Source organism: Pezoporus occidentalis, unplaced genomic scaffold (assembly GCF_034315485.1).
Source record: "Pezoporus occidentalis ecotype Australia unplaced genomic scaffold, CSIRO_AGI_Poc_V1 ctg28, whole genome shotgun sequence".
NCBI classification, from domain to species: Eukaryota; Metazoa; Chordata; class Aves; order Psittaciformes; family Psittacidae; genus Pezoporus; species Pezoporus occidentalis.
Window position 1 is genome coordinate 5,658,798 of NW_026914718.1, and position 16,804 is coordinate 5,675,601.

General features: G+C 37.1%; 1 protein-coding gene across 6 annotated transcripts in view; it reads right to left on the reverse strand.

Annotated features, from left to right (window-relative positions):
• Positions 1-16,804, reverse strand: part of SUGCT (succinyl-CoA:glutarate-CoA transferase) — a 308,838-nt gene that overhangs the window by 245,884 nt on the left and 46,150 nt on the right. For all 6 annotated transcript variants that reach the window (XM_062625432.1, XM_062625428.1, XM_062625429.1 and 3 more), the window contains one exon: positions 4,241-4,336. In XM_062625432.1, coding sequence (XP_062481416.1) covers positions 4,241-4,336 — 96 coding nt within the window. The remainder of the gene's footprint in view (positions 1-4,240; positions 4,337-16,804) is intronic.

Sequence of the window (16,804 nt, forward strand, 5' to 3'; positions counted from 1 at the left end):
ACACATTTCAAGGCCTCTGACAGAGAAAATTTCCTCATATGAAGGAAATTTTATGCCTAGCACAACAAAAAGTTAATCCTTAAAGAATCTGAGTGATATTCTAATATAAAACACATTAATGTAGGGTCTGATAAGTTATGATAACAGTTATCCTGTGGTTTCAATTTCTGTGCAGAATAATTGTGCCCTTTGCATATTCAGGAAATACACTGAAGTACACTTGCGAAGACCCTGTAAGTCTTAGGACTTAGGACCAAAGCTGGAACAGAAACACTACCAAATTGACAGATTTTCATCATTATGACTTGAGTTAAAGCAGCCCTATGCCTTTTGCTCAAAGTTTGCCTTTGAAAGCACTGCCCAGTTGCCCAGGTGTCTGATGGCAGGGTGATGAGCTGCCACAGGAGACATCCTATAGACATGCAGGTTATGATATACTCTCTGTAGAGTATCTATTCTGAGTGGGGCAACTGGAAGACGAAAAAGTGAGTATCTACATCTCACATGTGGTACAAGCAAGACAGCTACATTGCTGAAACCACAAGAATGAGGGAAGACCTTATCGCCCCCAATGAAAGACAGTAATATAACTTCGTAGCGCAATTATGTAAACTGGATGCTTTTAAGCCCCTGATTTCCTCTGGATAATCATGGAGCAGCTGTATCTAAACAAGGTGTCTCATTATAGAAACTTGTTTAAAAAAATTGCACTAATTACCTTAAGATCCAGCCCAGAACTCAAGGCTTGTGTTTTAACACTTGAAACCAAGCAAACTGGCATCTGATTACACACACCATCACAGGATTAACCTATTCAATCTACACTGCTCTGATTAAAAAGCAGATACGCTCAATGTAGATAATTTCTCATGAAGGATTCAGCACTCAAAAATCTATTCCTGATTTTGGTTGATTAGAATCTAGAGTTCTTCACCTTTGTGGCACATTGCAAAGTTCACCTCCAATGAAAACCTATGGTGAACCTTTACAGACAGCTTTGCAAGAACCCCGAAAGATGTTGTATACTCCAAAGAAGTTCAAATCCTTTTCTCTGGGTTCTCGTGATGAGCACACAAAACTGAGAATTCTGTGTTGATCACACCACAGTCAGCACACTACCAGCAAAAGACAAAAACCTGACAAGAGTATAACCGCCCTTGCACACCAAACTTTGCATCTCTTTTGCTACGAGCTTGTTGCTCAGACCAGATATAGATTTTCAAAGGTGCTCTGCTTCTTGGTAGTTTCAGGAAAGAGAAAACCTAGCGGTCCATTAATGCTTAATTTTCATGTGTCTAAATACAAGGAATAGTAAGAAAGGTCAACCTAGAGAACACATTCAGGGACAAATTATCCTGCTAGTTTTCCAGTCAAGAAGCAATAAGGAATTCGGTGAAATTACAGATACACTCAAAGCTAAATTTGGCCTTGGAAACAGAAAACAACAGAGCCATTTGCAAAGAACTGGTGAACAAAATTAATCAACTGATGCTCAACGAGAGAGAAATTACAACAGCATTCAGTATACACTGAATGTGTTAAACAGGGCATCAGAACACTTACTGTAACAATTGTAAGGAAAAAAGTACTACTTACATACACATTTCAGATGCTTTTGGCACATTTTTTTATCAGATTTTGGTCAATACTCTGATCAGACTTCTGTCCCAAGGAAAGTTGATGTAAATGATATAGATTTTTCCTTTTTGATATCTATAAAAGGCTCTCTCCTATTTACCCAGTCTTCCATGATTTAACATAGTCTGACACATTTTGGCAGGACTGCAGGCCCTGTATCACTTCAAAGTTATAATTTACTACCTGTGTGAAAACTCAAAATAGAGCAAATGAAACAAAATGAAGTTGAGGATATAAGAAAAACCACCAACAGTTCGCTACCACATACCCAGTTCTGAAATACAGAGAAATTCAATTTTCAAAAATGTGCTTTTCATTATTTGAACAAATTAAAGAGTTCACTTGCAAAAAGATCTTGAAACAAAAAAAACAAAAAAAACAAATCCACATTTATTAGTAAAAATTAGCACTATGATAGTCACATATTAGTTTAGTGAGCAAAAGACAGTATATTCAATAACTAGGATGAAGGAAGAAAACCAGGTACCAGTGTTCTGTTCTAAACTGTTTTACTAACGAGCTATAGAAGCAACTATAAAAGCAGTACAATAGCAACAGTGAGGGTTAATTCCAGTTTCTGAAGTGCTTTGCAGTGTAAGTATAGCTTATGTTAGTCAAGCAAAAAATAAACTCTAGAAAGCATAATATACTTATGGTTACAATCAGAATTATAACCATGCTAGCTGATGGAATGTTAACAGATGAGCCACAAATACACACACACAAACTCCACCCATAGTAAATCCACCCTAATTACTGTTTTATGAACAAGAAAATTCATATCAAAGTTGTTTACAATATTGAGGTAATATTTCAAATATCTACTACAGAAACAGCATTCAGAAACACAGGAACCATAGTTTAGGTAGAATTTAAAGAAAAGTTATTTATATATTGACTAATCTAGAATAAATGAGAAGAGAGCTAAAACAATCTCCACAAATTTTGCATATCTAGAGAGCTGTCTATGAAAAAAGAAACACAGGACGCTTTCCTTTTCATTTAGATTCTGGAAAAACAAAAGGCAAAAGGACATAAAAGAACAGAAGTTTCATTTACTTAGCCAAACACAGTGTGCTGAAGATAAAACTTTGTGTTTAGTCAGGTTTTGGTTTTGCTTATACAAACTTCAGACACTTCAGATCTGTTTTATACTTTCAACATAGTTAAGTTCAAAAAGCACTGCACCAAAAGGTCACAAAATGGAAATACAGCAGAATGCAACTATTTGTGTAGTGGATGCCTGGTTACACTGGGTCATTCAGAGCTGGTTCTAGAGAACATGGCCATACTGCTGCACCATGCCACCCAGAGAGTAGCACATTCATAGCTGAAACAACACTGCAGGATGAAACTCGTGCTTAAAGAAAGAGACACAGCATCACCCCATCAGTCTGAGACGATGTGCAATCAGTGCTAGCTAATTCATAACAATACAGTGGACTATGCAGTCGTACTGGAAAAAACAGATGTAACTCTTAAAAAAACACCCTGGTTTTGGTTTTAGACCTGAGGAGGCCTGGCTGTGACACTAGCCAGTGATGGAAGATTTTTGCTTCAGAGTTACTATGGCCACAAGCAACAAATCTTGTAGTATTATAAATCTCCACCATCTTCACCACTGGGCAGAAGCCAACACCTTCAGTTTCCCTCACTTTCTCTAAAAGAAAGGAGACAGCAAAGAAACTGAGTGGTGTTTAGGTGCAGTTCTCCCAGACAAATGCTGGGAACTGTCCCTCTCAGGATTCAAAGGACTCCATCCAGAAATTAAGAAATCTCTGCCTAGTTAGTTGCAAACATGCCTATTTGATGAGAAGTACCAAAAATTATGAAATAAAGAACAGATTCTTTAAATGAAACATACGCCCAAGTCTCCAAAGTTAGCGTGACTTCTATCAAGAACACAAAACGGTCAGCTAGAAAAGAATAAGCTTTTCTCTGATTACTGGAAGAGTTTCCCAGACTACCCAGAAGTAAGATAAAACCTCCAGTAATTTTTTTTCCCCTGTGCTTGTTTATATGATGAAGGTCATGTTATTTTAAGGAATTTCAACCCTTCATTAGATCTAGCAGACTATGAGTTCTGCTGAGGAGATATGAGGTCTGGTTAATCTCTTTTGCCAACCTGTTGTCTCACTGAGCCACAGTGATTTGTAGCAAAATCAACAGAAGATTACAAATCTGTAGACTCTCCCATGGTCATGGTCATTTGGATTGTTCTTGTAGACTCACTAAATAAAATTACCAAAATCCACGGGCAAAAGATTTCAGTTTATAACTATATGGAAGTCAGGTAACCCTTGGAAAAGAAAAAAAGCTTTCTCTGTCAGGTGAAAACCAATCAAGTCATCACACCAGCTTTAAAGTCATCCGATTTCAGCAAACACCTTTGATCTGCTTCAGTGTTCTGTTACTAATCTACTGCTGCTGAAGAAATACGCAAAATGCAGAAATGCCAATGAACAACAGAACGTTGTCCTACCTAGACACAGACACGTTACAGACTACAGCAGGTCATGGGAAAAGTAAGTCAGCTCTCAATCTCATAATACCAAAAAATCATGAATTTCAAGAGCAAGAAAACCGAATGCTTTCTGCTTACCTGATATGGAACAATACTCCCGTGCGCAGTACCCCAGCGTTTTCCTTCGATTTTGCAATTAAGGTAATTAGCTGCTACATGAGTGAGACATGCAACCTGGAAAGAGAGAAAAAGTATTCAAGAAAGCTGAAACTTCATTGACAACTTCGTGGAGATTTCTGTCTACTTATATGTGTTTCAGATACATGATTTAAAATATCTGTCGCAAAAGCATCCTTTATATATTACATACACTATTTAATATGAAAAAATCAGGCTACATCTACTGAGGGAAGTGCTTGTGTAAGTACAACTCAATAATAACACATGTTCTATAACATTAGTAATGCTAGACAAATCTAACATTGAACTACACTAATAAGATGTAAGACAGTACTACCCTAAATATTTTGCAGAACAGTCAACTGTAGCGAAGAAAAAAACCCAGTGTCCTGTCCAAAGTCTAGTGGGAAGCATGATGGATTTGTGGGATAGAACTCACCATTTCCTGAACCTCAATCCCATGCTTAAATCACAAAGGCTTTTTTTTCTCAGTTACAAGATTATCTTTCTGCTTTCTCCTATGCTTCTCATTTTACATGTCCAAGCTACGGAAAATACTTCTGAATTCTTCAGCTCCCCACATGTTCTGTAATATTAATTAAGTGGTACGCCTTGATAAATCATCTGCCATTAGAAGATAAGGAGAGATTTGTCAAGTTATTAGTCAGAGAGGACTGGGAAAAGATTAATTTTGTGAAAAATCTGGCATGCTAATTTAGTAACCACAATTTGAGGGGTTAAATATATACTGTGTAAGCATGAATATATATTAGGAAAAAGAAATTAACATTTATGATGCAATAATTCATGAAAATCAGTGGTCCTGTTATCACAGAATCATAGAATAGCGAGCGCTGGAAAGGACCTTAAGATTATCTAGTTCCAAGCCCTCTGCCATGGGCAATGGCAGACTGTTTTCTCTTGTTTCTTCAAGAGAATACAGTATATATGTATGATTATATCAGAATCCACAGAACACAATAAAGCACTACAGTTAGCATGCAAGGTTATCACTAATTCACCAGACACAATGTATTTGATTTATGCTGTTAACTAGGTGTGCCAGTAAGTGCAACTGCTTGCCTAAACAACAGGGCATGTGACCATTTTTTCCAAAAATATTATTTTCTTCCTTTTTGTCCCCTAGATGGAAGAAATTTTCCATGATGATGCAAGTGTTCACACTATTCTGAGCCTATTCATCAGTCTAATCGACAACGAAACATGCAGTAATTAATTCAGAGTTCACCAAATTCCAATATGTGAATTATATCAAAACTTCTAGAAAAAGAATGTAGTTTCATTTTCTGCTCCTTTCTCCGTATTTGCTTAAGAGGCAATGTGATTGTGTCACTCTCACATTTAAAGCAAATATTTAACTGTACACCACTGATACAGTGATTTATTCCAGCAGAAAACCTAGGAAAAAAATACAGCAAATAAAAATTTAACTGCTGCCAAAAACTATACCCATATATGCTAACTACAAACACAATGCCTTATTCCTGAGTACTCTTGGAAAACACTTTGTAGTTGGATTTCAGCTGGACCTTATTATAGCCCAGTGTCACTTCATTCAGCTGAAACGCTGAACAATGTCTAGTCTGTCCTTCAGCCCCCAGGAAAATATCAGCAATTAAGGAAATGGATCTGGGAGTACATAGAAAGAACTTTTTCTTCTGGTTTGCAGCTTTCCTCAGCAGCATAGAATGAAACACACCGTTATTTCAGAGAGAATTTAATGAGTCACAAACGTGTGTTATTGATTAATAACACATACCCTAGACCCATCATTCCTGGCATTTTTCAGTTTGGGGTCACACTCCATGGTGATATTTTTTCTGCAACAGCAAAGGGCTTTGCAATGATGATGAAATATTAATCATTAGATATTCTTCTGTATTTGTGTGTGACACTACACAGCTGCTATATTCGACACAAATTTCACTGACAGGTAGGGTGCATCCAGTACATCAGGCTTTTACTTTTAAAGACAAAAGAATGCCCCCTGTGATACATGCATTTAACTTTGCACACTTCTGGAAGGAAACGCTACCCCAAAGTTAACTCTGGAAGGGACACAGTAAATTATAACCTAGGGAAACACAAATCCTAAAATATTGGTATCAAATAGAATGGAGCCAAGATTTCACTCCATTTATTTGTTTAAATTCTACACTGTAGAAATAGTTATTAGTTTCATATCCAAAATTCTTCACAAGTATCTAACTATCCCTTACAGTTGTTAAGCAAACTGCTGAACTATAAACATAAGAAAAGATATCCCACCCCAACATTTCTACAGATATCATACAGAAAACAAAGTTTTCAACAAATGTCTATTTCTCCAAATTCCCCCATACTTCAATAGTCAGTACCTGTCTGCTAGAGACACTTCTTGCAGTACAAGTATGTATACTACAATCAATCTCTCAAAATGAAGTTCGGATACCTCTGTATTACATAGTCAGTTAAGTATTTTTACGTCTATATTTAAAACTGCTTTCCTGAAACCTTATAGACCCATTTCTTTTCTCCTTTAATTAAGAACTAATCCTTAGAAGTAACCCATGGACTTGTAACATTAAAGCAGATGTAATACAATGATACAGACATCTCTGTATTCATTTGCTTGTAGAGACAGATCTATGCACCATAAATATGTATTATCAAATATCTACAGAAGTTTCTTTATTTCACCTCAATAAAGAGAACACACACTTCAACATTCCTTTCTGATATTACCGATGACGGCCAAATCACATATTTACATTACATACTTACTTAAACCAGAACAAAAAGAAAGCTGCATTAATGTCTGAAAAGTTATGCTCAGCTTATGACAGAATCAGACAGATGGGAAACAAGATATTAAAAGCCACAAGGTCAGCAGACAAAGAGAAGAGACAGAATTTCAGAAGATGTTTTTTCAAGATAGCACATCAAACATAATTTATTACAATGAGTTCACTGAGTCAATCAATCATTTACATACAAGTTCAACAAGTGCGTACGTATAACAGAAGAAGACAGGTAACTGGAAAGAGGAGAAAAGAACATTTTCATTATATTCTTTACTTTCTTCTCCTTCCAATTTTGTGTCTGCTTTCCTGCCACACAGCTTAACAAGGCTTTGACTCTCAGCCAAGTTCATTTCCCCCCCCCCCTCATGCTTTGCTTACTTTTCCTTATAGCAGGCATGTAGACTGTATTTTAGGAACTTTGAGACACGGGCATTTTACAGCAGCACAGATAATTATTTTATACTCTACTACTGAACCAGTAACCCAAATATTAATTTATAACTTCATAGAAAGAATCATCCTGCAAAATGTCAGTGCCTTCTGTTCTGCAAAGGCCAAAAACCTTCCACTTAAATCTTCTCACTACTCCTGAAGAGATGGAAGAATGATCTTTACAGCAGAAAAATTTGAATACAAGACAATAATCCTCATTTGGTGTACACTAACAAACATCTCAAAATCACTGATCCTATACTGGTATTTACCTAAAGACTGATTTTACTGGTTTACATGTTTTCCCTCTTCCATGTTGCAATAAATAGTTTAACACCAATAAATCAATATTTGAGACTGATTAATTCTGGTTTTGTGGCTACCCCCCTCACGCTCCTCATCTGTATATTTCTATCAAAGCTGCTTCCATGGACACATGCAAGAGGTGACCCTTGGCTTTTGTTTCTTATAATCTCAGACTGGTTTGTGTTGGAAGGGACCTTAAAGCTCCTCCAGTTCCAAACCGCTGCCACGGGCAGGGACACCTTTCACTAGAGCAGGCTGCTCCATGCTCCAAGCGCCCCATCCATCCTGGCCTTGAATACTGTCAGAGCAGCGCCTCACTACTTTCATAGTGAAGAATTTCTTCCTACTATCTAAGCTAAATCTTTTCAAGTGTTCGTTGTTTTAGGGGTGGGGTTTTTTGCATTAAAAGAACATCAAAACCCTCAGTCTCTTCCAAGAAAACCCTACTCTTCCAGTTGAAGACTAATTACATTCAGCCACGACGCTTAACAAGGGTAGAAATAAGTTCTTACTGATCTACAACCACCTCACTGCTTCATTGACAGTGCACTTTGAGGAGGCCTGCAAAAACTAAAAAAGCAAGACTACTATCATGTAGAACAGGGCTTCCTATTAAAGAGTGCACACTCCCTTTAGAAAATGTCTGTGGCCACATTATGAACACTGCGCTCTGGGTAAAAAAAGCGTTTTCTTCTCAGTGTCACTGATTTCTGTTAATGTGAACTTCTACGAAATAATCATCAATTCATTTTTCACTAAAGAAAGCTCTTCGCAATAAAGCATCAGCAAATGGTATAATCCCAGCCATAAGTACAATCTTACGAAGGTAAAATCAAATCCTTAATGACACCTACAATTTTTGACCCGGTTTCATATTAGATCCTGTCTTAGGGCCTTCTAACCAGTCACTTAAGCAGGTGTTCAACTTTGTGCCAGTAATGACGTGCACTTTGTAGAAGTTGCTGATTAAAGTTAGCCACTCAATCAAAAGGCACACATCAAATCACAGTCACAGAAATGATGTTTTAGGAGGTGCTTCATGAACTGGAAACAATTAAAAAATCGATGCAATGAGGAAAAACAAAGGTAATGTATTTGAAAACCCTGTCTTGAACACAGATTCTCAGAGGGAAAGAAAACTGAAGTTTTCACACTTTCATGTGACCAATTGTGTAGAATTTCACTTTTCAGTGTGAAAATGATGGCTGAAAACTTTTGCTTTATTAAAAAAAATAAGGTTTAAACTACATAAATACAGACAAAATGAGGCAGCTCCAAAAACGCAAGGCAGAGAACTGCTAACCGAGTGCATTGAAACACAACAAGAAAAAGAAATGATCTACAAACGATTTTTCTAAATGAGCTACTCAGAGCTTATCAAAGACCAGACTGAACGCTTACTTCTGCACTTCCCACAGCATGGCAGTCACACGCTCCTGATTACATTTTCTTGATGAAAATAAAGTGCTAATCAGCTTTTTTCTGAAAGTATAAAAAAAAAAACATACCAATTCAACTACTGAAAAGCTCCTGTTTCAGATTCACAACAGTACAGGAACAACTCTAAGGAATCTGTCACCTAAAAAAATCTATTACAGAGAATATTCAGGTTTTAAAAAAGCCACATGAAATCCAAAGTTAGTCTGTACACGCTGTGCAAGATCTTGGTGCACTTATACACACGTATCTTAATTATATAGTCCTATACTGGTTTTCTATTGAACTTCTGACTCATTTTATTAGTAGGTACTTACTGAACATTTACTTTTAGCTTATGCAGGAATATACAGTCCAAACACTCCACTGGATCTCCTAGAGTCCCTATGAGCCTTTACACACATCGTATGTCACACACATTGCACCTTCTGCCACCCTGAGTTCCTTCCCTGAAACAAGGGTGATTCATCTGCCAGAGTTCAAGTTTCCACTCCAAAGAACGAAGGCACTGAGTTTCTCAGAGGGAAACAAAAAAAAACCCAACCCATCAACGTATTTTCCCATAACTTGTTCCTGGAAACAGATGAATCACTTTAATAGTAACTTTGAAAACAAATCACTTTCTGGCAATTCCAAGACGTGGAAAATTCAGCCAAAACAGTAAAAGCTTTGGCAAAGTTATAAAAACTAAAATCGGACTCTGATAACAGGCGTATCAGACAACGTTAACTCTAAGTGACATTTAACTATAAATGACATTTCCTCAAGTCTCCATCTTCTCTGGAGGAATATATAGCCACTGAAATATTAAATGCATTACGCTCTGGATTTTCACACAGCTTTCCTAAAACCAGGCAAAATGAAACAGAAAAAGTTTCTTCTGCTACATTTTATGCAGGTTTTGAATACTATAACACATTTTCTTATACTATTCCTTAATTACAGCCTTTCCCACCAAGAATCTATGCATTTAATATGAATTACAACTCATCTGTTTTTTAATTCTATGTAACAATGACTGGCTGTATTTCATTGATTGTTCAGAATCACAGAATGGTTTGAGTCGGAAAGGACCTTAAGATCATTCAGTTCCAACCCCCTGCCATGGGGACATCTCTAGTGTGAGGGACACCTCACACCAGACCATGTCCATCCCGGCCCTGAACACTGTCAGGGATGGAGCATTGACCACTTCTCTGGGCACCCTGTGGCAGCACCTCACCACCCTCACAGTAAAGAACTTCTTCTTCATATCCAACCTGAACTTCCCCTGTCTAAGTCTGAACTCTAATAAAACAGTGCTCAGACTGGCTTCTATTCATGCAAAGAACTGCAAGCATCCTTCAAAAACACAGAACCATCTGAGTTGTGGAAGGTGTGCCCAGGTAGAGGAACTCCTCTGCTTAGTGACTGAGCTCCAGGAGGAGGTGAGGAGGTTGAGGAATATGCAGAGTGCAAAAGACAAGCTGGAGGGAAGAAGACTGGTCTGGGTGAACAGAGAGTTTTGGCTGGAACTCAGGAAAAAAAGGAGAGTTTATAAGCTTTGGAAGAAGGGGCAGGCCACTCAGAAGGACTACAAGGGTGTAGTTGTGAGGTTATGAAGGGAGAAAATTTGAAGGGCCAAAGCCCAGCTAGAACTTAACCTGGCTGCTGCCATAAAAGGCAACAAAAATTGATTCTGTAAATACATTACCAACAAAAGGAGGGCTAAGGATAGTCTCCATCCTGTTCTGGATGTCGGGGGAAATAGTGACAAAGGATAAGGAAAAGGCTGAGGTACTTCATGCTTTCTTCGCCTCAGTCTTTAATAGTAAGACCAGCTGTTCTCTGGCTACTTAGGGACATGGTTTAGTGGTGCACTTGGCAGTACTAGGTTAATAGTTGGACTTGATGATCTGGAAGGTCTTTGCCAAGCTAAACGACTCTATTCTAAAAACAGTAGCTACATTTGACAGCTGAGAATGAAAAGCGCAAAACATCAAAATCTGTTTGTCTGGATGTTATTTTTCTCATATAAAAATTAATTACCTGTGAGGACAAGCATCAGAATAAACACAGCAATTTTTCTTAATATTTGTAATAGAGCACTATCCAGAGGCTCCAATTTGGATGCTACATACACTTTGTGAAGGATTCTATTGTTTTATTTAATCAGTAATAAGGATTCTTTTCCATAGAAAGCTTCCAACACCCAAAAGAAGCTGTATTAAGGCACTTTTCACTTCGGATCTTCAGATTAGAAACAGTATCATTTACAATGAGAACATGCACACACCTAAACATCTACAGCACTCAACTTTTTGCCTCCACATTTATCAGCATTAATACTTGCATAGAAAAAAGCATTTCACGTGTGTTTGTTCTTTACAATATCAATTTCATCTTACCTGTGGAGAACTGTCCTCCACAAAAATAACAGTAATTTCAACAGTCTGTGCTGCAGCAGCGCAAGCAAGTAGGTTTACAGATTTTGCTCCTTTGATACATAGGGAGGCACATACAGAAAGCAGCCACAGCTATTTGGTTGGGTGAGAAATGTGCAAATATTCCAACCCTATCATCACAGCCAAATCTCCTTTGGTCATAACATTACTAAACAGAAAAACACTGGCATTATTTGTAACAGAAAGATCTCTGGAAACTACCCATTAAGTACTTACCTGCTAATGCACTACGGGGACAACACAACAAATAAATCCATGCAATGAAATGAAATGTCTGAAACAGGATTTTTTACAACACACAAAGACTGTATTACTGAGCCACTGCAGCAAGAGAGGTACCATTAGATTGCCCCCAGTGCAGATGTGGCTCATCTACTATGTTATTAAACACCATACAAGTCACAGAAATGTGGTGCAAGGCTCTATCTGATTTGAGAAATAAATGGGTTACTGTTACCAATAAGTGGAAAGTCAAAATACGGTGCTTCTGCCATAATGACAATAAATTTGTAAACGATTCTCTGAAGAAGGAAGTTTTTCCTTAATCAATCTAAATATTTAAATAACACCACAAAAAACCCAAAATACCATATTACAGAGGAAGCTTGAATGAAAGCAACTGCACGTAATTTTTATCAGAGAAATCTAGTGCAACAAGTACTCATTCCAGAGATGGCAAAGGATTATTACAAGTAATCGAATTCTGACTTTTAGGTAGAGTTTAATGGATATCTGGTTTTGAAGTCATAAACAAGATTCTGAACATACTTTTTTATAGCTTTCACTATAATACATACCTAATGAATTATGACCTCTGGCCTAACCATATGCTACTGCTCCAGAGAGTCTGTCATTTAACTGATAAGCCAGAAACAATGCAGTGTTAAATAATACAAACATGGAGAAACACAGTCATGGCAGCGGAGCTCCATCAGACCAAAAAGAACTCATAAATTCATTTCAGCATTATCCTTTAATTCACATTTTTTATGAATTATAATCTACAGGGAATTTCCATCAGAGGTACCTGAAGCAATCAAGCCAAGCAGCGTTGACATGTTAGCTAGCATTCCATCAGCATACCCCAAAACAACATACCTGTTAAGGTTTCCTAGATTTCCAGAGGTTCAACAGCACATAGAAATCAGTTGTTTTCCCAACTTAAAATTTTCCATGACATAAACTTGAAACCTCTTCCATCAAGTTACAGCCCTTTTCCCTGCTATTTACATAAATAAGTAGCACACAAGGTGTTCAAAGGTCCTGTCCAAATTTGACCAATTTACTGAATTACTACTGAAGGTTTCTATGAATTTGGAGAGAGAGGTGAGCGTTTGGGGTGCACTAAAAGTGCTTTTTCTGCTATAAGTTGGTTAAATTTATTCCTGTTTCTTTTGTACTACCCTGGTTATCCTTTTTCTCTCAATACTTAGCATGAGTCCGAAATATAATCTGTTGGTAATAAAACTACAACAAACATCTTGATTCCATTTCCAGAATTACACCCTTATTCAAAGGTCATCTAAATAATAAACTCATTAAGGAAATGTCTTCCTTTGTCTTCAAACTCTCCTACCCATTCCAGATAGCCATTTTCTATTTTTTTCTGTGTATTAAAGGGGCACACATTTCTCTCTCCTTCGTAGCCTTTCTCTAACTGATGACAGAGGTAGCTCGACACGGGAAAATGAAGCTAACACATTCAGGATTAGTTTCATTACCAAAAGAACAATAGCAGCAAAGACAAAAAGACAAAGAATTTACTGTCAGATCGCAGCTCTCTGGGTATGTATTCTGTTTACAGAGCAAAGAAAGCCACTAAGTAAATCCAAGATCCAGTTGGAGTATGATCTACCAACGACTTTTTGCATAACTAATCATTAGAAATCACAACACACATTCCACAGAGGCTAATATTAAATTGAGTTACTGTCATGTTAGTATGGTCTTCTGGTCTATTCAATAAAATTGTAGCTACTTTAAACCCCGAGGGATAAGTTCTGTTCTTAGTTATACTGATGTCCTCAGTGGAAACTATCAAGAATAGTAGCCAAGAAGACTGTTTAATGCACAGCACATATTTAAAGAAATGTTCACATTGATTCAGATTTTATTATCTTTCCATATCAGAGCTGTGCAGTGAAAAAGACAATGGCTCCGTACAGTGCACACACAATTATTTATCATAACAGAGATTAAGAACACAGTGTTTTGCAAAGACGATGCTTTATAAGCTTGTAAAAAGGAAACACTTATTCAAACCATACCCAAAACAACTGTGTAAGAGTCCTCCTAGCTGGCCTCCAAAATCACCAGCAGCGATGACCTCTAAATAAAGCAGATTTTCTTTCTGAAGTCAGTCTGCTTGCAACTCTCAGTTAAGCAAGCAGAGAAGCAACAAGATGCAGTCAAGACACCCAAACAGTATTTTAGTTCCAAGATCGGTATTTCTCATAGGACTTGCTGCTCAGGAACCCTGTGATGCCATTTATATCCTACAGGCAGTTTGTAAGTGTTACCAGTCTAAAAGGTATGTTATAAAAGCTCTGATGAGAGAGCATTAAAAGCACCTTAAATAGATAAGCCTTAAAGACAATCACCTTGGGGAAAAGTGGTGCAGAAATAAAACCTAATAGTTTCTAAACCTCACCATCATCTCAGAAAGTTAACTGCCAAATTAAAGCACACAGATGGAATACAGAAAATGATTTATACCACTTTGCTCGATTTTTCTAGGGTCACTTCAAATTTTTGAGAAGATCAAGCGCTCACTATGGCAAACTAAAGCATATTAATGAGAAGCAGAGAAATGTCTGATGAACAATCATATAATACAAACAGTACTAACCACATTATCCTGTCTGTGGAATCTGGGCAAAAAAAAAATACACTCCAAAATTACAGAAATGTAAAATACTTCTCGCAGATTTTCAATCCAAGAGAAACCAGCTTATTACAGTATTTGTCAGAGCCTGGTTGTAATTAAATACAGGAAGGATATTAAAACTTCCAAGAGATTTTTTTTTAAGCCACAACAGAAGAAAAGGCACAATTGCATAATTGGAACCAAATCCAAAACCCACTTCCTTCTTATTTACTAGCATCATCTAAAGGACACTATTTAGATGCTGAAAGGTCTGGAGCTGGCAACTGTAAATCATCTACAAGTCAAAAATTTCAAAGGAGTTGTATGACATGGGTTAAAAGTTTATAGATGAGAGATATAGAAAGTTAGTACTCACTGCAAAACCACATCCTAGCGGTCACCGTATCTCTCTTGTCAGTAAAACCCTAGAATTCTATTTTGTTGTGGGGAAAAAAGCCTCTTTGGTAATCATGAGCTGCTATAAAGCTATAGGGCAAATGTGTTTGATATACAGAATTTGAAAGAAAGCTTTTTAAGCTATTATACAAATAAAATTTCTTCAGAGCACATGATTTCACTTATCATTTGGTTCTGCACAGACCAGTTCAATACTACACAAACTTGTCAGTCAGTGGGGCATTTCTTTAAAAAGCTTCAGATCATTTTTGTAGGCAGTAGAATTCAGTTCAATGCTCTTTGTCATTAGCATATCTGTGTAGGCAATTAATACCAAACCCATCTTCCAGCCCTTCACCCCCTGAAAAAGAATGAATTTCAAATCATGTTGCAGTTCTACATGGCATGCAGAAAAGTGACAGCACAGACATAGATGGGTATGGACGTGCTGTAAAATAAAACAAGCTGTTTTCAGGGATTTAAGTGTTTTAACCACTGAGTTTCCTTTTTGAAACAAAGTGATTCTATGATCAACACTGCCCAATGAAGACATATGTCACACTTCTCAGTTTAGATGAAGGGATGGACAAAAGGTCAAGCATGCTGCTGTATTAGCTCAGCACATGAAATACTGGCAGAAGTTTCATCCGGGTCCCTGCTGTTGTAACACTTCTCTAAGAAGGATGTTTCAGTAGTGCTTTTGTTTTACAAGCAGAAAAAAAAAGATTCCTTTCTCATTAAAAACTACTATATTCCAGTGAAACTCACACTGAAGGAAAAGTTACCACGATGCATTTGACCTCAGATCCCACCATTAATCAGCTGCAGTAAGAACCTAACAAACTAAAAGTCTACAACATTAGGGTCCTCATCGCATTGGCAGCACCCGTGAGAGACTTCAAAAGGCAATTCTTTTTAAACATTCATCACACGAGGAAGAGCTAGCTTTAGATATCTCAGCTTGGTATGTAAAACCATAATCCCTTTGAAAGCACAGATCTTTTAGGAGCCTGATCGTATCACAGTAATCATCTACCTTTCCTTTAAGAAAAACATTACCAGCAGAAGTACTGCAAGAGCAATTTTCTCCTTACATTAATTTTTAGATTTAGATAGTACACTCACCCTTAAAGACTTACAAGTAACAGCCAGTTTTGCAAAAAGAAAGAAAACAAACCAGGAAAGTTAAATGTTCTCAGAGAGACTCGGGTCTCAGTTATTTTCTTCTTCATTTTAACACGTTTTTTAAATGGGATTGATCACATGAGTTTATTTTTAGTACCCCAGCACCTCATCTGTAAATATTTCTTTCCAATTTAATAGGTGTTCTCATTACCGTGTTGGGCCAACAACCTAAAGTTAATTTGGACTTAAGCAAAGGGGTTATCTAAAGCAAAATAGCTGTTTTCTGAATGAAAGGTTATACCCACACTCTATTCCAAAATACCAACTTATTTCAGTTTAATTTAACCAACACTGAAATAAAAAAAAAACCAACCTTATCTTGCAATAAGAATGTGCATGTATGGAATTGCTTCTTAATAATTTTTAGGTAACCATAATTTGATAACAAACATGAAGTGACTTAATGTTTACAAAGAAAAAAAGAAATCACTAAACTGTCCCTTCACAATTTACTACTGCTTCAGGTAATCACACAGAAGTCACATCACCTGTCTGCTTCATTCACTACCATTTATCCAGGTTCTCATTCCCTTCCTTTTCTATGTCAGTGAGAGCCCTGAAAGATAACGATGTGGAGCTTCAGATGGAAATAATGCAGTATGAGAACACTTCTGTGCCTAGCCAGATCTATCCTACCCAAGGAAAAAGACTG